The 24,760-nt window shown below is 43.5% G+C and overlaps 1 protein-coding gene across 1 annotated transcript in view; it reads right to left on the reverse strand.

Moving 5' to 3' along the window:
- Positions 1 to 24,760, reverse strand: part of SYCP2 (synaptonemal complex protein 2) — a 3,993,018-nt gene that overhangs the window by 3,312,715 nt on the left and 655,543 nt on the right. The window contains exons 10-11 of the mRNA XM_086932653.1: positions 12,926 to 13,068; positions 12,161 to 12,213 (exon numbers count right to left, since the gene is read on the reverse strand). Of these exons, the coding sequence (XP_086788779.1) occupies positions 12,161 to 12,213; positions 12,926 to 13,068 (196 nt within the window). The remainder of the gene's footprint in view (positions 1 to 12,160; positions 12,214 to 12,925; positions 13,069 to 24,760) is intronic.

Here is a 24,760-nt window from a genome sequence, read left to right on the forward strand (position 1 = left end):
GAATAGTAATTTTTACCCCTACGCTATCCAACGCTTTCCCTACTGTTGCACTCACTGGAGTGGGAATAGTAATTTTTACCCCTATGCTATCCAACGCTTTCCCTACAGTTGCACTCACTGGAGTGGTAATAGTAATTTTTACCCCTACGCTATCCAACACTTTCCCTACTTTTTCACTCACTGGAGTGGGAATAGTAATTTTTACCCCTACGCTATCCAACGCTTTCCCTACTGTTGCACTCTCTGGAGTGGGAATAGTAATTTTTTCCCCTACGCTATCCAACGCTTTCCCTACTGTTGCACTCTCTGGAGTGGGAATAGCAATTTTTACCCCTACTCTATCCAACGCTTTCCCTCCTGTTGCACTCACTGGAGTGGGAATAGTAATTTTTACCCCTACGCTGTCCAGCGCTTTCCCTACTGTTGCACTCTCTGGAGTGGGAATAGTAATTTTTACCCCTACGCTATCCAACGCTTTCCCTACTGTTGCACTCACTGGAGTGGGAATAGCAATTTTTACCCCTACGCTATCCAACGCTTTCCCTACTGTTGCACTCACTGGAGTGGGAATAGTAATTTTTACCCCTACGCTATCCAGCGCTTTCCCTACTGTTGCACTCTCTGGAGTGGGAATAGTAATTTTGACCCCTACGCTATCCAACGCTTTCCCCACTGTTGCACTCACTGGAGTGGGAATAGTAATTTTTACCCCTACGCTATCCAACGCTTTCCCTACTGTTGCACTCACTGGAGTGGGGATAGTAATTTTTACCCTTATGCTATCCAACGCTTTCCCTACAGTTGCACTCATTGGAGTGGTAATAGTAATTTTTACCCCTACGCTATCCAACACTTTCCCTACTTTTGCACTCACTGGAGTGGGAATAGTAATTTTTACCCCTACGCTATCCAACGCTTTCCCTACTGTTGCACTCTCTGGAGTGGGAATAGTATTTTTTACCCCTACGCTATCCAACGCTCTCCCTACTGTTGCACTCTCTGGAGTGGGAATAGCAATTTTTACCCCTACTCTATCCAACGCTTTCCCTCCTGTTGCACTCACTGGAGTGGGAATAGTAATTTTTACCCCTACGCTATCCAGCGCTTTCCCTACTGTTGCATTCTCTGGAGTGGGAATAGTAACTTTTACCCCTACGCTATCCAACGCTTTCCCTACTGTTGCAGTCACTGGAGTGGGAATAGTAATTTTTACCCCTACGCTATCAAACGCTTTCCCTACTGTTGCACTCAGTGGAGTGGGAATAGTAATTTTTACCCCTTCGCTATCCACCGCTTTCCCTACTGTTGCACTCACTGGAGTGGGAATAGTAATTTTTACCCCTACGCTATCCAGCGCTTTCCCTACTGTTGCATTCTCTGGAGTGGGAATAGTAATTTTTACCCCTACGCTATCAAACGCTTTCCCTACTGTTGCACTCAGTGGAGTGGGAATAGTAATTTTTACCCCTTCGCTATCCACCGCTTTCCCTACTGTTGCACTCACTGGAGTGGGAATAGTAATTTTCACCCCTACGCTATCCAACGCTTTCCCTACTGTTGCACTCACTGGAGTGGGAATAGTAATTTTTACCCCTACGCTATCCAACGCGAGTGGGAATAGTAATTTTTACCCCTACGCTTTCCAACGCTTTCCCTACTGTTGCACTCACTGGAGTGGGAATAGTAATTTTTACCCCTACACTATCCAACGCTTTCCCTACTGTTGCACTCACTGGAGTGGGAATAGTAATATTTACCCCTACACTATCCAACGCTTTCCCTACTGTTGCACTCTCTGGAGTGGGAACAGTAATTTTTACACTCCCGCTATCCTACTGTAATATTATTGTATACTTTTTAATAATATTATGGTAATATATATATATATATATATATATATATATATATATATATATATATATATATATATATATATATATATATATATATATATATATGTGTTTTAACAAATAAAATGTAATAATTTTTTTATAACTTAAATTGATTATTAAATTGTTATTTAAGTATTATTAAGTATATTTTAGTTCTTTTTTTATTTTTTTTTATTTTACATTATTTTTGAAGAAATTCGATATTTTTACAAAGCATATATTTTTAAACAATATTTTGGAGTAAATATTTTTGTACTTACCTGTTTGTAGATAGGATTTCGATATTTTGTCTGTCGATATTTTGGCATCGATATTTTTAGTAGTCTATATTTTGTACCTCGATATTATGTCAGTGATCCCACTGGAGGTGTGGGTGGGTCTGTTGCTATTGTGGTTCTGTTGCTGGTTGGATGTACTCATCCTCCTCATTACTACATGGTCTATTAGGTTCATGCAATTCTCCTTTTCAATACCAAAGCCCTGATCTTCATCAGATGTGTACATGTGAATTGTTATTGTTATTGTTATTTTTGATTTGTAACGCGCCCAATCACCTGCAAGTCTCTAGGCGCTCGGAAATCGATGGTACGAACAATAACTTAGCAATACAGAAAATACATCCACTAGCCTATATAGCACTCATGGACCTTCTAAACAGCAATGCTTTTAGCACCTTTCTAAAGCGTAGGAGGTTCTCTTCCCTGCGCAGCGACTCAGGTAGTGTGTTCCATAACTGAGGAACTAACACAGAGAAGGCTCTCCCTTCCTTGGTTACAAGTTTGTACCGGGGACAGACCAATAATTGAGAATCTGAAGATCTAAGAGTTCTCATTGGACTGTACACCACCAAGCGATCTTTAATGTAGGCGGGTGCCAGACCGTAGATTGCCTTATGAGCTATACACAGATTCTTAAATTCCACTCGCTCTTTGATGGGGAGCCAGTGCAGGCTCTGTAACAGGGGAGATGCTTTGGATCGTCTTGGTAGCCTAAAGATGAGACGTGCAGCATTGTTCATGACAACCTTTAACCTATTTGTCAGGGTTTTCGGCAGGCCGAGGTAGAGGGCATTTCCGTAATCTAACCTCGAGATCACGGTGGCTGCGACGATAGAGCGCAACATGGATTGGGAAAGAACGAGGACTAGCTTCCGTAGCTGTCGGATGATGTTGGTGCAGCTTCCCACCACGGAAGAGATCTGATTGACCATTGATAGATCGCAATCTAGTTTGATCCCCAGGCTCTTTACATTCAGGCTAGGTTTTGGAGCCGGGCCTAACTCCGCGGGCCAATAGAGGTCGCACCAAGGTGAGGTGGCAGATGGAATCACCAATACCTCGGTCTTGTCTGGATTGATTTTCAAGAGATTTCCTGTCATCCATTGGACCGTGTACCTCAAGATGTTCTGGGTTTGGAGTTGTGCGGCACTTGTGTTAGCGACACTCAGCAACAGCTGCGTGTCGTCCGCGTAGTTAAATACTGTACAGCCCATGCGTGCCAAAGAAGCAATCAGCGGTTGCAGGTAGAGATTAAATAGAAGTGGGGAGAGGGCCGAGCCCTGAGGCACCCCACATTCTAGCGTCCCCAACTCAGAGATTTCGTCCCCAAGTTGTATCCTTTGGGCCCTTCCCAAGAGGAAGGATTGCAACCATTTGAGGGCCAGGCCTTTGATACCAAAATCACTCACTCTTTCCAGGAGCAGAGCATGGCTGACGGTATCGAACGCTGCTGAAAGGTCTAACAGAATCAGGGCGCTCGGTTTCTTACCGTCAGCCAGGCCTCTCAATTCATCCAGCACCGAGAGCATCACCAACTCGGTGCTGTGATGAGCTCGGAACCCTGCCTGTCGTTCATGAAGTAGGTGGTGAGACTCCAGGTACATGGACAAGGATTTTAATACATGTTGTTCCAGTATTTTTGAGAGGAATGGTAGCTGAGAGATAGGCCTGTAGTTCTTTAGTACAGCAGGGTCAGCGTCTGGTTTCTTCAGCAGGGGTCTTACCCGTGCTTCCTTAAGTTCAGCTGGTATATGCCCTGTCTCCAAAGATCTATTTAGGAGGGAGATAATATGTTCCTCCAATAAGGGACGGGCTACCTGAAAGACTCTAGGTGGAGACGGGTCCGCTGGAGATCCGGATTTGATTCTACCCATCAGCTGCTCCAGACTCAGTGTGTCAATCTCTGGAAACAGTGCGATGGTGCAGTCAACCGGTTTATGAGGGGCTGTAGGCATAGCCATCCCATTTGCCATGCCACTTTTTATCTCCTGGATAATAGTTCTCACTTTCTCCAGGAAGTATCCCTGAAAGGCATTGCAATTTATGGGAGACTGAGAGCTGTCGGTTTTTTTACTCAGCTCTGACAGGATCTTGAACGTCTCTTTCTGAACATTAGCTGCCTTAATTAGGCGGGACTCATAGTATTCGGCTTTAGCAAGAGCAATAGACTTTTTGTATGAATTAAGAGAGGTTCGGTAGAGGTTCCTAGCTGAGTCCTGTTTAGTTTTCCTCCATCCTCTTTCCAAAGCTCTAAGCTTCCTTTTTTGGTCCCTCAACGATGGCGTAAACCATGGAGCCTCTTTACCGGGTCCTTTTATTAGCTTCGTTCTTCTAGGTGCTATCTGGTCAATAGCTAGAGTCAGGCTCCGCGTTAACTCCGCATATTCCCGGTCCAGACTATGGCCTGGGCTCGGAGACCGATCCCTAGGCGAGAGCACCTTGGTCAGGGTTATCAAATCAACCTCTGCCCATTTACGGATTCTCCTGACTTCCGGTGGCAGGTTATTTATTTGGCCATTAATGCGTATCTCACAGGATACTAGATGATGGTCAGACCATATACACGGGGCAACATCTTTAAGTGCCACATTTGGGTCTGTAGTCCTCACCAGGTCAAGGATATGACCTTTAATGTGTGTGGGAGCCTTCACAAGTTGTTTGAAACTTAGAGCTGACATCATGGTGTCCAGTTGGCGCATAGACAGGTCCCAATGGGGCTTATCCTAATGTAAGTTAAAATCTCCTGTGACTAAGATTTTCGTATAACGGGTACATAAGTCCGACATAATGGGACCAAATAAGTGGGGTTGCATTGGGTGGGCGATAGACAGCTAGCACCACCCAACATGAGTTATTCACGGTGACTTTCACCCCAAGCAGATCAGCCAGATCGACTGTCTCTGACAGCAATCTTTCCACTGACAAAGCCTTTTTAAAAAGAACCGCTACCCCTCCCCCCGTGCATTTCCTGGGCGGTTATGCCATATAGCATCGTAGCCGCTAGGGAGAGCGGCAATGATGTCCGGCATCGAGCTATCGCCCATCCAGGTCTCTGATAGGGTCAGCATATCTATCTCGTTGTCCTGCAACAGATTATAGACTTCTACATGGTGACAGTAGAGTGAGCGGGTATTTAAGCTAGCTATTTTCAGTGAAGAGTACAGCCCTGAAGGGGTCACATTATGGGGGACAGATATCGCGTATTCTCAAAGTTTCAGCAGAGTTACGCAATCCAAGCGTGCCTCACCTTTATCCATACAGCGCAATTCCTCCGAGGAGTAAGTACGCCGTTGGCCAGAGGTCCCTGCCCCCGTGCCCGTCCGAGCGCGGACGGGCGCAGACGGGCTGGACTCTGGCGTGACTCCGGCGATGCTCCGGCGAGCCCGCCGCGCCTCAGCATGGCTGCCTTAAGTACCGGTCTAGCGTCCTTCTGACGACTAGACCGCACCAATCCTTAGCCCTCACCCAAGATGTCCGCCGTTCTGGTGGTGTGGTGCAATTCCAAAAGGGACAGGGATCCGCTCCAAACGCGGTGTTTCACAAATTTAAGTGCAGGTATGCGGCAAGTGAATAGTACAATTTTAAAATCAAGGTAAAATGTGCCAAAATTAATTTCAACTCAGCAGACAAAAACGGGGGTTTTAAAATGTGCTGTAGTGCTCCTGGTGAGCGCGCTGTATTTTACAATCTAGTAGAGTTCCTCTGTATTGCCAAAGTAGCCTAGAGGCAATTCCCAAGTGTTCAGCCACCTAATTTGCCTGCCTTAAGTACCGGTCTAGCGTCCTTCTGACGCTGCGACGGGTCTGTGAGGTATATAACCAAAATGTTGGACTTGAGGGCGTGCTGTTGGAGGTGGTGGTTGATCCACCACATCTTGTTCTCCTAGAACTTCTTATTTGTGTTTAGAGTCTGCCGTGATTCAGATCCCATAGAGAACCTAAGGCAATAGTCAGCCATCATACTGAGCAAAACTTTTACAATGTCTATAGGTACCTCAATAACTGGGTGATCCCGGTCTTCTTCATACACCTCCACAGATTGGAATGGCGACTATGGTATTCGCTCTTCTCCTCACTGTTGCTCGTGTAGGCTTGGATAATTTGGGTGCAGAGATTTGGTTTCTTTACGTGGAGAGTACCCTTGTTATTCCTCAGTATCATATTATTTTATTTAATTTGACCTGGACTGTGCCCAGCTCTTTAGGGATTGCCTGGATCTAATTCCTCCTCTGCTTTAGTTTCCACAGGGTTAACAAGTGGATATAAAGGGACTTTACTTGGAAAGTATGATCTAGCCACAGGTTTCCTTCTGCTTTTCTGATGGCGTCATCAACAGTGACTTTATTTACAGTGCCCTTGCTAACATGTTAGATCATAACTTCATTGACTGGATTGTCGATGATGATGCCTTGGTTGATGGACCTGTCGTCAACAGTCTCTTAATCAGCAGATCTTCTGACTATAGGGTCGCTGACAGGACTGTCTCTGGAGGAGGTGGTTGTCATTGATGTACTAGTGAGCAACTATTGCTTTCCTTAGCCGGATGTGTCAACAGTTGATGGAAGGCTAAGATGGGAGGCAGTGTGTTTGGGGCCAACCATGTTATTGACTGAGTTACAGTTGGTAGTACCATCAATTTTGTCTGCTTTACTTGAGGTGAAGGAACCTGATAATGTAGTGAATGCAACTTCTCTTCGTTTCTTCTTGATCAGAAGACAATGGTCTCGGATTTTTTCAGAGGTTTTTTGCATATTTTCTCACAATGGTTCAGAAGAGGATAGTAGTACAAAAGGGGGTGGTGATGGACGGAGCATCTGAATCAATCAAACACTCACACCCAGTCAAAACATCTGGGTTTAATCCATCACCGTTCTTTAGCCCACTCTGCCACCCCAGTTTAGACATGGTTATATGCAAATCAGTCTGACCCTGTGCCTTATGGGAACAGTCCAACCCGAACTGCCAAGCCATGTCTTCCCTGGACCGGAAACAAGCTTCCGAGGACCGGTTTCTGGCATTCCAGCCGTCTTCAGCCCGGCTTGCCTGAATCCAGTGGCAAAGTGAGCAAGGGACTCACGTCTGAGCATACCCTGCCACACTTATGGCGGCCAAAAGCGGTACAAAGGGTGGTGGTGATGGACGGAGCATCTGAATCAATCAAGCACTCACACCCAGTCAAAAGATTGGGGTTTAATCCATCACCGTTCTTTAGCCCACTCTGCCACCCCAGTTCAGACATGGCTATATGCAAATCAGTCTGACCCTGTGCCTTATGGGAACAGTCCAGCCCGAACTGCCAAGCCATGTCTTCCCTGGACCGGAAACAAGCTTCCGAGGACCGGTTTCTGGCATTCCAGCCGTCTTCAGCCCGGCTTGTTTGAATCTAGTGGCAAAGTGAGCAAGGGACTCACGTCTGAGCATACCCTGCCACACTTATGGCGGCCAAAAGCGGTACAAAAGGGGGTGGTGATGGACGGAGCATCTGAATCAATCAAACACTCACACCCAGTCAAAAGATCTGGGTTTAATCCATCACTGTTCTTTAGCCTACTCTGCCACCCCAGTTCAGACATGGCTATATGCAAATCAGTCTGACCCTGTGCTTTATGGGAACAGTCCAGCCCGAACTGCCAAGCCATGTCTTCCCTGGACCGGAAACAAGCTTCCGAGGACCGGTTTCTGGCATTCCAGCCGTCTTCAGCCCGGCCATTGTACCGCTTTTGGCCGCCATAAGTGTGGCATGGTATCCTCAGACGTGAGTCCCTTGCTCACTTTGCCACTGGATTCAAGCAAGCCGGGCTGAAAACGGCTGGAATGCCTGAAACCGGTCCGCAGAAGCTTGTTTCCGGTCCAGGGAAGACATGGCTTGCAGTTCGGGCTGGACTGTTCCCATGAGGCACAGGGTCAGACTGATTTGCATATAGCCATGTCTGAACTGGGGTGGCAGAGTGGGCTAAAGAACGGTGATGGATTAAACCCAGATCTTTTGACTGGGTGTGAGTGTTTGATTGATTCAGATGCTCCGTCCATCACCACCCCCTTTTGTACCGCTTTTGGCCGCCAATAGTGTGGCAGGGTATGCTCAGACGTGAGTCTCTTGCTCACTTTGCCACTGGATTCAAGCAAGCCGGGCTGAAGACGGCTGGAATGCCAGAAACCAGTCCTCTGAAGCTTGTTTCCGGTCCACGGAAGACATGGCTTCGCAGTTCGGGCTGGACTGTTCCCATGAGACACAGGGTCAGACTGATTTGCATATAGCCATGTCTGAACTGGGGTGGCAGAGTGGGCTAAAGAACAGTGATGGATTAAACCCAGATCTTTTGACTGGGTGTGAGTGTTTGATTGATTCAGATGCTCCGTCCATCACCACCCCCTTTTGTACCGCTTTTGGCCGCCATAAGTGTGGCAGGGTATGCTCAGACGTGAGTCCCTTGCTCACTTTGCCTCTGGATTCAAGCAAGCCGGGCTGAAGACGGCTGGAATGCCAGAAACCGGTCCTCTGAAGCTTGTTTCCGGTCCAGGGAAGACATGGCTTGGCAGTTCGGGCTAGACTGTTCCCATGAGGCACAGGGTCAGACTGATTTGCATATAGCCATGTCTGAACTGGGGTGGCAGAGTGGGCTAAAGAACGGTGATGGATTAAACCCAGATCTTTTGACTGGGTGTGAGTGTTTGATTGATTCAGATGCTCCGTCCATCACCACCCCCTTTTGTACGTCAGAAGAGGATAGTACGCAGTCATAAGTTTCAAAAGTCTTAGGCAGATCTGATTTAAGTTTTGTCACCTTTTTCTATTTAGATAATTGAAGGCCTGGAACACATTCATCCTCTTCGGGGTTCTCAAAAGACTTATTTTTCTGAATCCATCTTAGGAGTCGTCTCTCTCAATCATTTATAGGTTTTGCTGAAAATGTTTAGCAGATTTTAAAATCTTTTACTTTATGATTTGGGCACAGGCAATAAATACACATCTTGTGAGGGTCATCTGTGAAGGCACTAATTTTCTCACAGAAATCCCATGCCTTAAACAGTCTCTTTTTGGAAGGATTTTCTAAGATGAAATACATTATTTTTATCCAATCCAAAGATGGTAGTGGAAAGACCTTCACTTCTACTACATAAGGAAGGGTTTTCAGTACAATATCCATCTGAATTACAGATAGATTTGTTTTTAAGTAAAAGAAAAGGTCCAGCACTCCCATCCACACGACAAGCAGTCGAAATTTGAGGTGAGATAGCTTCTGGCATAGGTTACAGTGAGGGTACTCTCACCTCTTTGACTAGAGTTCAGGTCTTTTCATATGAGGGGAGTGTACTAAGAAAGGGACACAATGCTTTTTATTTGGGGCATTGTGACTCTTTAAGGCACACCCTGTAGAAACACAGTTCAAGCCTGTATGTCAATAAGCAATACATTCGTAATTTCAGAAAAAATGCTTAAACAATATATGGGCATCTCTGCAAACAGTGCAGGATGTTACAACAAAACCTTTTTTTTCAACGGATGGCTGAAAAAATATGATCCTAAAAATAAGTTTTAGAACCAATTTTTTACTTTGTTCTGTTGTACAGACTTTATTCGGTGAGAATAACTGCAGCAATAGGATAAATTTAATTTTATGAAATCAGTTAAGTGCAGAGGACATGACTTTTATGTGTCCATAGCACCTCTGGAGAGCGGAAGACATGAAAGACACTTGCTTTTACCTGGGCTGGAAAACTCTTGGGTGCGCGCATTACAGTGTTTCCCTATTCACACCCACATTGGGAGGTAAGAGAAAAGGTTCTGATGAAGCCCGAGCCTTTTTTTGTTTTTGTTGCTTTGATGACAATCATTCCACTATGTGTGTTGACATTATCAACGGAGAAACTGAAAAACTTTTAGATGAATGTTCTGGCTGCTTTCAGTTTGATGAGTGTTCTTGGGCGCAGCTCAGACCCCCCAACACCGATCTGGACAGAAGATATACCTTTGGAAAGGGAAGCTTCTCCACTTTCTAGTGGAACTGCTCCCTTATGGATTCTTGCTGAGGGGTTGCAACAGGAGAGAAATCCCTGAGCAAAAATCCACACTCCTGGATCAAAAGGAAGATTCAAAGGGATTAGAACCAGCCATGAGCAACTGCCCCTCCTTCTCATGGCTCAAAGTCTTTCGGTTCCCGGGGCCGTTTACTGTTACAGATCATTCCACTAGAGCTGGGCTCCATAAACAAGTCCTGTCCAACCTGCTGGCATACACATACACATTCTAGACATAGACCAACTATATGCAAATCACCCATGATCTTATGCTGTATAGAAGGGAAGAAAGGCAACCCCAGATTGGCGTTGGCTTACTTAGGCCTCATCAATGAGATATAGTTTGAGTTGTTTGGCACAGTGAGCTGGGAACCAATTCTGGGCACATACATCGCTCTTAGGGCACTGAGTGCACCAAACAAGCTGATGCTTCAATTAAAATTGGCCACTGTGATGACTCAGGCCACATTTCAATCCATAATATGTTTGCACACTGTGCCATATCAAACATGAATCAGGCATATCAAATGCTGAATTGGTTCTGCTTAAAATGAAAATCTGCAGCTTATACTATCAGGCCGGGTTGCCTTTGAATGGGAACATAAGCAAACACATACTGGTTTCAACATATTTTTGCCTCGTCAGAGAGTTGCAGCTTTAGGGCCAGATGCATCAAGCGAAATGCGCTCGCAAAAGGGCCAGATTCTCAGAATCTGGCCCTTTGCGAGTGCAATTTTTGCATTTGGGATGCATCATCCCAAATGCAAAAATCGCAAATAGAGAATTCGCAAAATTGCGATTGATTGCATTTAAGGAATCTCAAATTGAGATTCCTTAAATGCAATGCATGAAAGTATCAAAAATAGCGAATTCGCTAATAGGGCACGCAAATTACCACGAAGTACAACTTCATGGTAATTTGCAAAAAGTTTGAAAAATGCACTTTTGTGAATTTTTCAAAGTTTCATGTTGCGCACACACATGCCCTAAGGGCATGTGTGTGCGCAACATATGTGCACAGTTCACATTCAGGGGTGTAACAGGGTGTCCTTTGGACACCCCTGCACCCTTGAACTCGCAATCTCAATTTGCGAATCGCTAATTGCGATTCGCAAATTGAGATTGTCTTCCCATTCATTCCTATGGGCCTCTAGGCCCATAGGAATCAGGTATTCATTAATTGCGACTCGCAATTTGCGAGTCGCAATTAAGGAATTCTAAGGAATCGCTATTTTTATAGTGATTGCTTGATGCATTCCATTTTGCTATTCCTTATTAGCGATTCCTTATTTTTCGCTAATAAGGAATCGCAAAATGGATGCTTGATGCATCTGGCCCTTAGTACTTTGGAATAGTAAACATGTGATCTACATCTGGGGTTACCAGTTGCACTTGGGGGATCTCTGTTACACTTAGAGCATCTCACTGAGAAAAAACAAAGTGATTGATTGAATGCTTGGCTAAATTGCAGCCACTAGTAATTACTCGGCCATATTCTAATCCATCATTTGTTGCCCACTGTGCCACCTCAAACAGGAACCTGTTATATGTAAAAATGACTTAGGTCTACACTAACAGGAACTCCAACAGGAAGAGTCCAGCCACAACTGCTAGTTTAGGTCTCCTCTGCTGAAGGTCGTCTTCAAAGTAAGGCCTTTAGTGGCATGATCTTACTTCTTTGTATATTAGCATTCCTCACTACATTGAAAAATGTTACTTGTTTTTACTGTCAATATTTGATTTCTATGGGACTCAGAATATTTATCAGAAAATGCATTACTATTTCAGATCACATCAGAGATTGCTAAAATCACAATATTGCTGTCTTATGCGATAAAGACAAATAATTTAATGAAGTAGAAATCAACACTTAACTTTTCATGAAGCGGAAGAAAGGTACTTTGTTCTGCTTATTCCTGACCAACTTTGCTTATACTTTTAATGTATTTATATAAAACATGTAAATGTTTACCTTCTTTTGCTTCCTAGCATGCCATTCACTTGGTTAAGAAATTTTCGACAGTCCTATTTAATAAAACAAAAATAACATTTAGACTAATTAAGTTTTTCACCACATGACATAGGGCTCGATTCACAGAACTAACTTAAGACAAAATCCTAAACTTACTATTTTTGGTATTCACAGAAGGCATTTAGTAGTAGTAAAGATAGGAAAGTTTGTCTTAAGTCTGCCTTAAGTCTGTCATAAGTCTATCTTAAGTCTGCCTTAAGTTTGTCTTAAGTCTGTCTTAAGTCTGTCCTACTACTTTTGGTATTCACAGAAGGCATTTAGTGGTAGTAAATTTAGGATTTTGTCTTAAGTTTGACTTAAGACAGACTTAAGGCAGACTTAGGACAGACTTAAGACAGACTTAAGACAGACTTAAGATACACTTAAGACAGACTTAAGACAGACTTAAGGCAGACTTAGGACAGACTTAGGACAGACTTAGGACAGACTTAGGACAGACTAAAGACAGACTAAAGACAGACTAAAGATAGACTGAAGACAGACTAAAGACAGACTTAAGACAGACTAAAGACAGACTTAAGACAGACTTAAGGCAGACTTAAGACAAAATCCTAACGTTACTACTACTAAATGCCTTCTGTGAATAACCAAGGTAGTACGTTTAGGATTTTGTCTTAAGTTAGTTCTGTGAATCGGGCCCAATGTGTATGTATATATATATATTTTTTTTACTTTCAATGTATTTTATTAAATTTTACAACGTACCGTTTCAAAGTCTGTATCCTTGATTCCCTTAAAAGCATTTGCAACAAAATCCAACTGAAACCACTGGGCCGCTAAGTCTGCTCTCTGTTTCTCTGATGTCATTCTACACAAAGCCTCTGTGATGGCCACTTGCAAGTCATAATCTATCAAATAAATATTAAAATGAAAAGGATGCACAATTATAAATGATTGCATAGAATATATACAGTACATTTTGGAAAATGTAACCACAAATTCAGAATCAACTCTGGATGTGATAGCGTCTTTATTAAAGACAATAAGTTAATTAACAGAATAAACCAACATCAAGTAACCCCTAAAGTAGGTTAAATTATCGGATGGTAATTTTGGAGAAACAACGTTTACAACGCTGTTGGTACAACGCGGTGCCATTACAATGCGTTCAGTAAACAACAGCGTTGTTACCGTCATACCACTACAACGCAAGTCACTACAACAACTTGCTGTAGGGGGCTTTAGGTGTTGGATTTTAAATCCAACACCTTCCCTACTATTGCACAGACTGGAGTTGGAATAGTACTATTCCAAACTCCAGCGCCCCCTACAGCAAGTCGTTGCAATGTTATGCGTTGTAAACGCAAGCAAAGTAACGTCATATATTTGTCGTTTTGTTGTATTGACACCTAATGTAGAGCAGGTCTTTTCCAATTAATTGGTATTACACTCATTTGCACTTACTATTAAATACCTCTGTGAGCAAGCAAGACGAAGCAGTGACCTTGGTTCTCAGACAACTCAAGTTATTTCACAACTTGAATGGACAATACAAGAAGTTCAGTCAGTAACTGTGCATGAATGCACATGCATCCACTGGATTTTTGTATCCAAGACCCTGATTTTGAGTTTGGGAGACAGAGTTATCCAGTATTGGGATATCTTTCATAGATTCACATGCCTGAATCATCCACTGTCGCCGAGGCAGTAGTCCCACGGTAATTATATATACAAAAGCAGTGCCTTACAACAATCTGTAGTAGGCTGACAAGACTATAGGCCAAAAAAGGCTCAAAACATAGCAGGCTATCTACCTCATTATACGAAAAGGACTGAAAAGTAGTCCCAAACGATCAGCTGACAGCACCCTCTAGAATCTTCCATGCAGAAGCAGTTCTCCTCAGATTTTCACCGCACGTCGTGTGGAAGGGAGTCTCCCTGAGTGCCTACTCAGTTTTCTACTTTTCTCTTCAGAATGTCTGAGAAGAAAGCTCTTTTCAAGAACTGCAGGATCTGTGATAAGAAGAGGGTCCATGTAGATGATCAGCAAGAGGACCTCATCTACTGCCTGCATCCCTCTCACATTGTGAAGGATTGCAGGATTTGCCGCACCTTCCCTGCCAAAACTATCAGAGACAGGGAGGCAAGGGGTTCTACTTTGGCTTAAATCATCTTCCACAGATGATGAGGAGAAAGCTTCAACATCCAGCAAAAGAGCCAGATCCAGAGATGGCTCTTCTCCTGAGAGGAAAAAACAACACAAATCCTCTCATGGTGTCTGAACCCTCAAGGAGGTCATCCTCTCCTCCTATTGAATCTCCAGTTTCTCCGCCTTCAGGATCTTCATCTAAAACTGTGAGTAAGACCCAGGCAAAGACTGTCTCTCTGGTATCTTCTCACACAGTCTCTGTGACTTCTGCCATCTCAAGCTCCTCTGTGACAGTATCTACATCTGCCATTACTTCACCTATTGTATCAGCTAAGATTTCCTCTAAGAAATCTTCAGGGGTTAATGACGCAAAATAATCGACGACAACCACTGCATCGACGACGATTCCCTCGTCGACGAAGTCATCTACGACGAAAGCCCCGTCGACGTCAAAATCATCGTCGACGACTGGATCTAAGAAGAACCCATCGATGACGCCCCTGTTGATGACAGCCTCGCCGATGATAGCCCAGTCGACGACGGCCTCGTCGACGAAGACCCCATCGACGCCGGCCTCGTCGACGAAGATCCCGTCGACGACGGCCCCGTCGTCGAAAAGTCCATCTACAGTATCACCGTCGACGACGATCCCATCGACGGCACCTCCACCAATGAACCAGCCGCCTTCAGCGCAGCTTGTTAAGACGCCTAAATCCACAAGGAGTCCAGTTATATCCAAGACTCCGCCAGCAAGACCCTGGCCTAGTTTACCTCAGGTGTCTCATGACTCACCTGTGGCCTATACTCATTTTCAGATCAAGACCTATCATAGGCAAGACTACTCCAATATTTCTCCACTGCTACCATCGCAGATTTTAGAAACATATGTGGGGGAGGAAGATTCTGAGGAGGATGATGGAGATAATGAGGGTGCCTTTGGGATTGCACGCCATCCATCCGAATTGCATATAAAATGCCAGGATGAAGAGGACGAAGAAGATATTCAAGAACATTACAACCAAGAGGAGTAGTCCACACCTTTCTATAGACAGCCATACATACCTCCACGTTCGGAGGAGACAAGTCATCTCCCTCCTTCGTTGATACAGGATTTGCAAGCCATGTTGGCAGACTATCGCCAAATGTTCCCACCGACACCGATTGTACCTCCGGTACCAGTGGACGTGCCTGCCCCTCCTCCACCGCAGCCTCCAGTGTCACATAGACACACTGCAGAACCCGCACCACAGGAGGATCGGGATACTTCCTCTTCGGATGAAGAGGGAAGAGAGGAAGGTGAGCTGCCTCAAGACAACACAACTGCGGATCCGTGGGATGATTACGTAAAACCAATGCCTTCGCCTCCTTTGCCACAACCCTCTGATTCTCCGGCGGAGGACATCGGCGGCTTTCATAATATCATTCAAAGGAACAGTCGGACTGCTTTTTACACGATTTTAAAGAGGGATATAGGAGGATTACCAGGGCCATTCCCATTATAGACTTTATATGGCAGGAAGGTCTTAAAATTATGAAACACCCGCTTCCATCCCTGCAGTACTTCCTCGTATTGAGAAAAAGTACAGAGCACCGCCAGAAACTCCATCCTGTTTGATAGGCCACCCATGTCCGGACTCTGTGATACCCCAAGCTGCTCAACAGAGGTCCAAAAATCTGTCCACTCTAATCTTAACGCCGCCGGACAAAGAGGGCAGAAGATTGGACCTAATAGGCAAGAAGTTTTCCATCATTGTTGCATCCTCTATCAAGGCAGCAAATTCTCTGGCGATTCTTGCCCGCTACGACCAACAGATGTGGTCGGAGCTGTCTGAATTCATTACATTTATTCCGGAGGATCGTCAACAAGAGGCACGTAAGATACTGCTGGAAGGAGAGAGAACGGCTTCAAAAATAATAGATTGCGCCCTAGACATCGCAAATACTAATTTCCGTCAGTTAGCGGGTGCTGTAGTGCTCCGACGCCAGGGCTGGCTCAGAGCAACCTCCTTCAGACCTGAGGTGCAAACTAAGATCCTCGATATGGCTTACGACGGGGACTCGCTCTTCGGTAAGCACATAGATGATGCCTTGCTCACCATCAACGATTTAGAAAAGGGGGTGGTGATGAACAGAGTGTCTGAGTTAAACAGACCACTCTTACCCAGTCCAAAGATCAGGGCTTGATCCATCACCGTTATTTATCTCACTGCCCCATCCCAGCTCAGAACCTGGCTATATGCAAATCAGTCTGTCCCTGGCCCAGTGCATCATGGGAACAGGGCAGACTAAACTACCAAGCCAATTCTTCACCAGAAAGGAGACAAGCTACCGGGGACCGGTTTCTGGCATTTCAGCCTTCTTCGGCCCGGCTTGCTTGAATCCTGATGGAGCAGTGAGAAAGGGACTCATGTCTGAGTATACCCTGCCACACCTATAGTGGCCAAAAACGATTTAGAAAAGGGGGTGGTGATGAACAGAGTGTCTGACTTAAACAGACCACTCTTACCCAGTCCAAAGATCAGGGCTTGATCCATCACCGTTATTTATCTCACTGCCCCATTCCAGCTCACCATCAAGACAGACACTGACACTGCAAAATCTCTAAGTAACCTGCAATACAAGAGAGGCTCTTTTAGAGGAGCAAAAGGTCGTGGATTTTCTTCCAGTGGTAGTTATCATAACCAACAGAACAGGCAATACCAATCACAGTACAAGCAACCGTATTACCAGTCATCATACCGACAGTCTACTTCCAGTAATTTCTCTCGTCAGGGAGGAAGACAAAGATCACACAACCAAGGAAGAGATGCAAACAAACTTCAATTAGCTAGATCGGACGCCAGTCCAATATCCTCTCCTCCCTGTGGGCGCGAAGATCTCTGCTTTTTACCATCAATGGCGGAACATCACATCGGACCGGTGGGTCCTCGACTTAGTGGAAAGAGGACACACTTTGGAGTTCTTAAAGAAACCACCTATGACCCCGCCCAAGGGTCCCCCCCCTCGTCTTCACTTATTGTTCAAAGAGGCCTTAAACATGTTTCGCAAGAATGCGATAGAGTAGGTTCCAATCTCGCAGAAAGGAAGAGGATTCTACTCTCGCTTCTTCCTAATAAAGAAAAAGTCGGGAGAGTGAGGCCCGATTCTGGATCTGCGAAAGCTCAACAAATTCTTGAAGAAACAAAGCTTTTGCATGGTGACTTTGGCAGATGTGCTGAATTGTCTAAACTAAGGAGATTTTATGGCTTCTCTGGACTTGGAGGACGCTTACTTCCATATCCCTATACACCTCAAGCATCGCAAATACCTTCGATTCACAGTGGCTGGCGTCCACTTCCAATTCAAGGTGCTTCCATTCGGGCTGAAGTCAGCACCAAGAATATTCACCAAGTGCTTGGCCCCAGTTTCTGCAGCGTTGAGGTCCCAGGGGATAGAGGTCTTCTCATACCTTGACGATTGGCTGCTCAAAGGACCATCGAAACAGATCACAAGACAGGCGGTCAGAAGCGCCCTTCGTCTATTCTCAAGTCTAGGGCTCACTCTAAATGCAAGGAAGTCACAATTGCAGCCCCTACAGGTGTTAATCTTTCTGGGAGCCTCACTGGACACTCAAAAGTGCAAAGCATTCTTGTATCAGAAACGTAAGGACAGACTCCAAAGACTGGCAAAACAGATCTCAGCAAAAAAGACACTTTCTGTCCGGACATATGCGTCTCTTCTAGGGATGTGCTCTTCAGCGATCAACCTAGTTCCCTTTGCAAGGCTCAGGATGAAGCCATTGCAAGAGGGATTGCAATAACAGTGGCAACAAATAGGAGGATCTTTTGACGATAGCATAAAAATGACACCCAGAATGAGACAAGCTCTCCAATGGTGGTCAAAAGAAAGCAACCTGTATCCGGGACTCACGTTTCTTCAAACTATCCCGGAGTTCATTCTGACTACGGATGCATCAATGGAGAGATGGGGAGGCCATCTTCAGGACCTCCAGATTCAAGGCCGAGGGTCTCATCAGTATCGGCAGAAACACATCAACAGTCTCGAATTAAGAGCCATTTTCCTTTTTTCTGCAAGCGTTCCTTCCGAGAATTGCAAATTCTTCAGTACTGGTGCATACGGACAACACCACCAGCATGTTTTACATAAACAAGCAAGGGGGAACAAGATCTCTATCCCTATCGCAGGAAGCTCAAGAGATGTGGGAGTGGATTATACAACACGGCATAACACTCAGAGCGGAGCATGTACAAAGGGGTTAAAAACTCTTTAGCCGACTACCTCAGCAGATCCTTCGAAGGTTGCCACGAATGGGAACTGGAACAGGAACAGGTGAACAGGATATTCCGAGTTTGGGGCACACCAACTCTGGATATGTTTGCGGCACAGCGGAACAGCAAATGCCTGTACTACGCCAGCAGATTTCCTCAACGGGGAGAATGCCCTGTCCATGAGATGGTCAGGAATCTATGCATACGCTTTTCCCCCGATACCGTTAATACCAAGGATTCTGCAGAAGATGAAGAGGGAACATTGCACTCTTCTCCTCATTGCTCCTCGCTGGCCGAGGCAGTACTGGTTCCAAGAACTGCTCCTGCTCTCTAAACAACCTCCAATTCGTCTCCAGTTAACTCTTTCCATGCTATCAAGGGAAAGAGGTCAGATTCTGCACCCGGACCCACAATCGCTGCACTTGCACGCCTGGCTCCTGACTTGTTAGAGTTTAAAGATCTCCTAATCTCTGAAGACTGTAGAGCAATTCTGTCTCAAGCCCGTGCTCAGAGTACTATCAGAACGTACTGTTTCAAATGGAAACGTTTTTGTTGCTGGTGTGAAGCAAATAATATCCATCCTCTTCAAGCTCCGCCTGAGGATATCCTACCTTACTTACTTTCTCTAGCCAAGGCGGGTCTGGTATTCTCTTCTAGTAAGGTACATCTTGTCGCCATATCCCGATTCAGAAGAAGTTCGAACAAGCCTTCACTATGTTCTTCCTCACTGGTAAAGCAATTTCTGAAAGGATTGTTTCGAGCATTTCCTCCAATTCGACTGCCACCTCCAGAATGGGACCTCAATATTGTCTTGTCCCAATTAATGAGGAGACCCTTCAAGCCTATTCATAGAGCTGAATTAAAATTCTTAACCTGGAAAGTGGCTATTTTACTAGCTCTCACTTCAGCCCGGAGGGTTAGTGAAGTTCAGGCTTTCACCATTTCAGAACCTTTCCTCCATTTCTCGAAGGATTATGTCACATTGAGAACAAACCCGAGATTCATTCCTAAAGTACCATCTCAATTTCACTTAAACCAGCCGGTAAAGTTGAAGACTTTTTTCCTGGATCCTGTCACAACGGCAGAGAAGGCTCTGCACTCTTTGGATGTGAATCGTTGTCTGAAGTTTTATCTGCAAAAAACTAAGGACATAAGAAAATCTAACCAGTTATTTGTTGTTGCTTATGGCCCAGTTGCACTGGGACAAGCCGTTATGAAGGCTACAATAGCCAGGTGGCTATCCTCAGTAATACAATTCTGTCACGACAAGACTAACAAGCCTTTGGCCAGAAGAGTAAAAGCACATTCCACCAGAATGATGACAGCATCTACAGCATTATTTGCTGGAGTCACACTAGCGGACATATGTCGTGCTGCGACGTGGAAGAGTGTCCATACCTTTACAAAGCATTACTGCTTGCAATCGACATCACAAGATGACACAGCAGTACGACAAGCGGTGCTGCAGCAGACTTTTAACGGTCTCTTATATTCTATTCACGACATAACAATATGCATATTACACTGTAATACTTTGCTTATCAAATGCTGTTTTAATATAGAAAATGTTAACTGAATATAAGTCTTTCTTTTAGAAGGTTTTCTGCATTTATGTATATTTACATTTCTAGTGCTCTATAACCTTCCGGATGAGTGGGGATATGTAGAATTACGCTTTGTCTCCCACCTTCCGCAAACGACAGATATGGGTTTACTGCTTGCTATTCTGATTCAGGCATGTGAATCTATGAAAGATACCCCAATACTGGATAAGAAACCGAGTTACTTACCTGTAACTACAGTTATCCAGTATTGGTATCTTTCATAGATTCACATGCACCCACCCTTCTCCCCGGCAGAACAGTTCTTTATTAGGGATACATACTTCTCACTTGTGCTGTGAAAATCTAAGGAGAACTGCCTCTGCAGGGAAGCTTCTAGAGGGTGTGGTCAGCTGATTGGTTGGGACTACTTTTCAGTCCTTTTCATATAATGAGGTAGATAGGCTGCTAGGTTTTGGGCCTTCTTGGGCCTATAGTCTTGACAGCCTACTACAGATTGTTGTAAGGCACTGCTTTTGTATATATAATTACCGTGGGACTCCCGCCTCGGCGACAGGGAATGATTCAGACATGTGAATCTATACTAGATAACTGTAGTTACAGGTAAGTAACTCGCTTTCTTCTCTGTCGTAAATGCCATTTTCGATGGGCGTACACAAAAAGTTTCAAGGGGTTTTGATTTCCAAAAACGTTATTGAAAAACAAAAGACTCCTAGGTAGTGGGGTCATTAGTATTTTGTATTTCAATAAGAAACTCCTACTTTGATAGTCTGTGTTTGATGAACAAAATTCTTTGAAAAGTTTGGAGTATGTCTATCAAAATCAGCAGTGAAAGTACACCAAATATTTTTGTACATTGAAAGGAACTGCTGTGACGACGGTCCCTTTCAATATCGAGCCTGCTGAGCCATTGGACAACTCTAAATATGGCGAGAGAAGTACAGTCAGGTTGGCAGAGGGAATTTACTCCACCATCCGAAAGGACACTACTCCATTCGCTAAACTTTAAATCAGTCCCTAAGTGCCTGATTTAGTACTTGGAAGAAGGGTTAGTCCATTGCAAATGCAACAGATATTTTACATTATTACAAGTGCACTTACTTGCTTACAAGTGCATTACATCCTATGCCTTTTGTAATAAAGAGGACAGGATATCCGTCATGTTTGTGACGTAGTACCCACCTGTCAAACTTTATATCAGGCCCTAAGTTTCTTTTTCCCCCTCTATGTGTTCACTTTTTCCACTAGCCCCAGGCCACAACCTGCTTCCAGATTACTTCACAAGTCAGTGCCTCTCTGAGCCTGAGTAACTGTTACAACTCCTCACCCCTACCCCTGTTGGCCATACATCTGAATGGGATGAACAATGTTGAATTAACAGCCTGATTGCCACCCTGCTCAGCCCTCCCTGCCACCTTGGAATTAGAAGAAAGACAGGGGGCCCGATTCACAGAACTAACTTAAGACAAAATCCTAAACTTACTACCATTTTGGTATTCACAGAAGGCACTTACTCATTTCGGTATTCACAGAAGTTAGAAGTCCTAACTTTAGGACTCCTAAATGCCTTCTGTGAATACCGAAAGTCCTAAAGTTAGGGGGGCATATTACCAAGCAATAGCGATAATTATCGCTATTGCTTGGTTAGAGACAAAAATTTACCGCTGAGCTGTGGCGATTTTTATCGCAGATAAACCTTGGTATTACCAAGGTTTATCGCAAATGCGATAAAAATCGCCGCAATGCATGAATATCGCTGAAAAGTCCGCGATATTCATGCATTACCGAGCTAATGCTCTTAGCCATGTTATCCACCTCCCATTGAATAACATGGCTAAGAACTGCTCAGGGCGTTAGCTTTTGGAGATATTCGCGCTTAGCGCGAATATCTCCAAAAGTTGGTAATAGGAGATAGCAAATTTAGGACTCCTAACTTTCGGACTCCTAAATGCCTTCTGTGAATACGGAAAGTCTTAAAATTAGGATTTTCCTCAGTTTCGGAGTAGTAAAGTTAGTACTCCCAACTTTAGGACTCTTGAATACCTTCTGTGAATACCGAAAGTCTTAAAATTTGGATTTTTCTCAATTTAGTAGTAGTAAAGTTAGGACTCCTAACTTTAGGACTCCTAAATGCCTTCTGTGTATACCGACAGTCTTAAAATTAGGATTTTTCTCAGTTTAGTAGTAGTAAAATTGAGAAAAATCCTAATTTGAAGACTTTTGGTATTCACAGAAGGCATTTAGGAGTCCTACAGTTAGGAGTCCTAACTTTACTACTACTAAATTGAGAAAAATCCTAACTTTAAGACTTTCGGTATTCACAGAAGGCATTTAGGAGTCCTAAAGTTAGGACTCCTAACTTCTGTAAATACCAAAATGGTAGTAAGTTTAGGATTTTGTGTTAAGTTAGTTCTGTGAATCTAGCTTACTGTTTGTAACTACTTAAATGTATAAATCACTGCTGCGCTGTTTAAAGTTGCAGTCACTGGACTACTCTGGCCAAGTTTATTTTCCGTTGTTTGTGACCTTAGTTTGTTTACATTAGTTTAAAGCCACAACCTGCAGCCCTACCAAAGACCACTCATCAGGTGTTAGACTAAAGCATTTCAATGTGGTTGTCCGCATCACCGCATTAAAATGCCCTATCATGCTTTTTTTTTAGTGCTTTGACCAAGCTTTGGAACAGTCTGCCTGCCGATATTCGCCAAATTCCTCACCTCCTACCCTTCAGGAAGCGAATCAAAACATGGCTCTTCCCCCAGCCTTCTACCCCCGCCCGCCCCTAATTAACTCCCCCTCCTAAAAACCCAGGAGTAAGCTACCAGCGCCAGGATACCTGCCAGGTGACAGCCGCGCTCTATAAATGTTTTAAATAAATAAATAAATAAATCTGTGCACCCTGATCCTGGGTGAACTAAGCAGGTAGTGATTGTCTGTCGGCTGCCAGGGAGATAGAAACGGCAGCGCACCTGTTGCCACACTGGCAATCGTGCTGCTGCACTTAGTTCAATGGTCACACAATCAACTAAGGGAAGGTGGATTAAGATCCTTTAAGAAAGAGAAAAACAATTGTGATCTCAGATCAAAGCTGACCTTCTTGTGCCACGTGGGTCCGAAGTCTTGACATCACTCTAAATAAACAACAAATTGTACAGAGTTCTGCAGCTAAAAAGTTTTTGTATAAAATGGGTTTCACAATACTGTCACTCTAACAAGTATGGATTAGGCCAGTATGTACATTTTTGGGCTTCCCATGAAATTTAACAACCTAGGCAATTGATTCTTAATAATTACAAAGTAAAAGACATGATAGAGGAAATTTTATAACCAAAAGGTTCAGTAGCTAGAAATGTATTAATACAATAACAAAAACTGATTCCCTAATACAGTTAATAAAATCACATCAAAGATAATTAAATCAGCATTATAAAGTACAGTAAACAAAAATACAAATTGATATTTAAAAAGTGGCACAATTTAATTCTCGACGCGCGTTTCGGCGACCAGTGCCTTCTTCTGGAGTAGCCACAAACTACCTACAAAGAAAAATAATATTATAAAATAGATACTATTTTACAAAATTAACAATGTTCTAGCTAAAACAGAGCAAAATAAAATGTCAATTTTTCTGTGACTTGCATCATACTAACAACCTCTCTTTATGTCTCGAACAGAACAACTGCACATGATAGTCAAAAACAGTTTATAGTGACCAATGGAACATATTTATTTCATCACTCATTAACCTTAAAAATGTTCTTACTAAGGAAGATTGTCAGGTAAAGGATATAATATCCAACACTCGGTCCATTAGTTATTTAAGTAGACAAGTTATATTCATTCTAAGTGTTTAAAAGTCCATTTAACTAAGATCTCATTTCATTGCTTGCTGCATAAATTCGTTATGATCTTATATACTTACTGCTCCAATAGTTTCTAACAATTTAAAACTGTTGGAATGCTTTAATCTGTGAATCAGAAACGAATAACTATACAGAAATATAACAGAAGATTGATGTAACTTACTTTCAAGTCTTAGTTATGTAGACTGGCTCATTTGATGGACTCTAGCCGACTTAATACAAAAAATAGGAAATTGAATAGATAAAAAACTTACAACTCTAAATGATCTAGATTTTATATGGTTCCATAATCATTGAAATCTTTTTGCAATTTTCTCCCATAAATCAATCTTTGGGGTGGAAGGTATTGGATCTAATTGACACGTTTCTTCAAATAAATCTATAAAATAAGTTAATTTTTATCAAAAACAACGAAGCAGTATTACTTCTTTTTTCTTTTTATTACTGATTTGTGGCTTTAGTTGAGTAGCTACCATAGCCTTCTCTGGTTAAAGAAGTGTTATTATATTAAATGTTTATTTTACAGAAAAATATCGGAGGAGAGTTTGCCGATATTTCACTATCTTAGTGTATACTATTGTACGGCTTATAGTCGCTCAAATAACATGCAACAACTTTTCATTGCTGGCGATTTGTTAACTGATTCAAAATGACGCCTGTTTACTGCTTTGATCGTTTCCTAGCCGGATATTTTGAAACAGGTCAGATATTGTATAACACCGATCTAAAAACGGACGTATTAATCTGTAAGGATATAG

The sequence above is a fragment of the Lissotriton vulgaris genome, chromosome 7, assembly GCF_964263255.1.
Source record: "Lissotriton vulgaris chromosome 7, aLisVul1.2, whole genome shotgun sequence".
NCBI classification, from domain to species: domain Eukaryota; kingdom Metazoa; phylum Chordata; class Amphibia; order Caudata; family Salamandridae; genus Lissotriton; species Lissotriton vulgaris.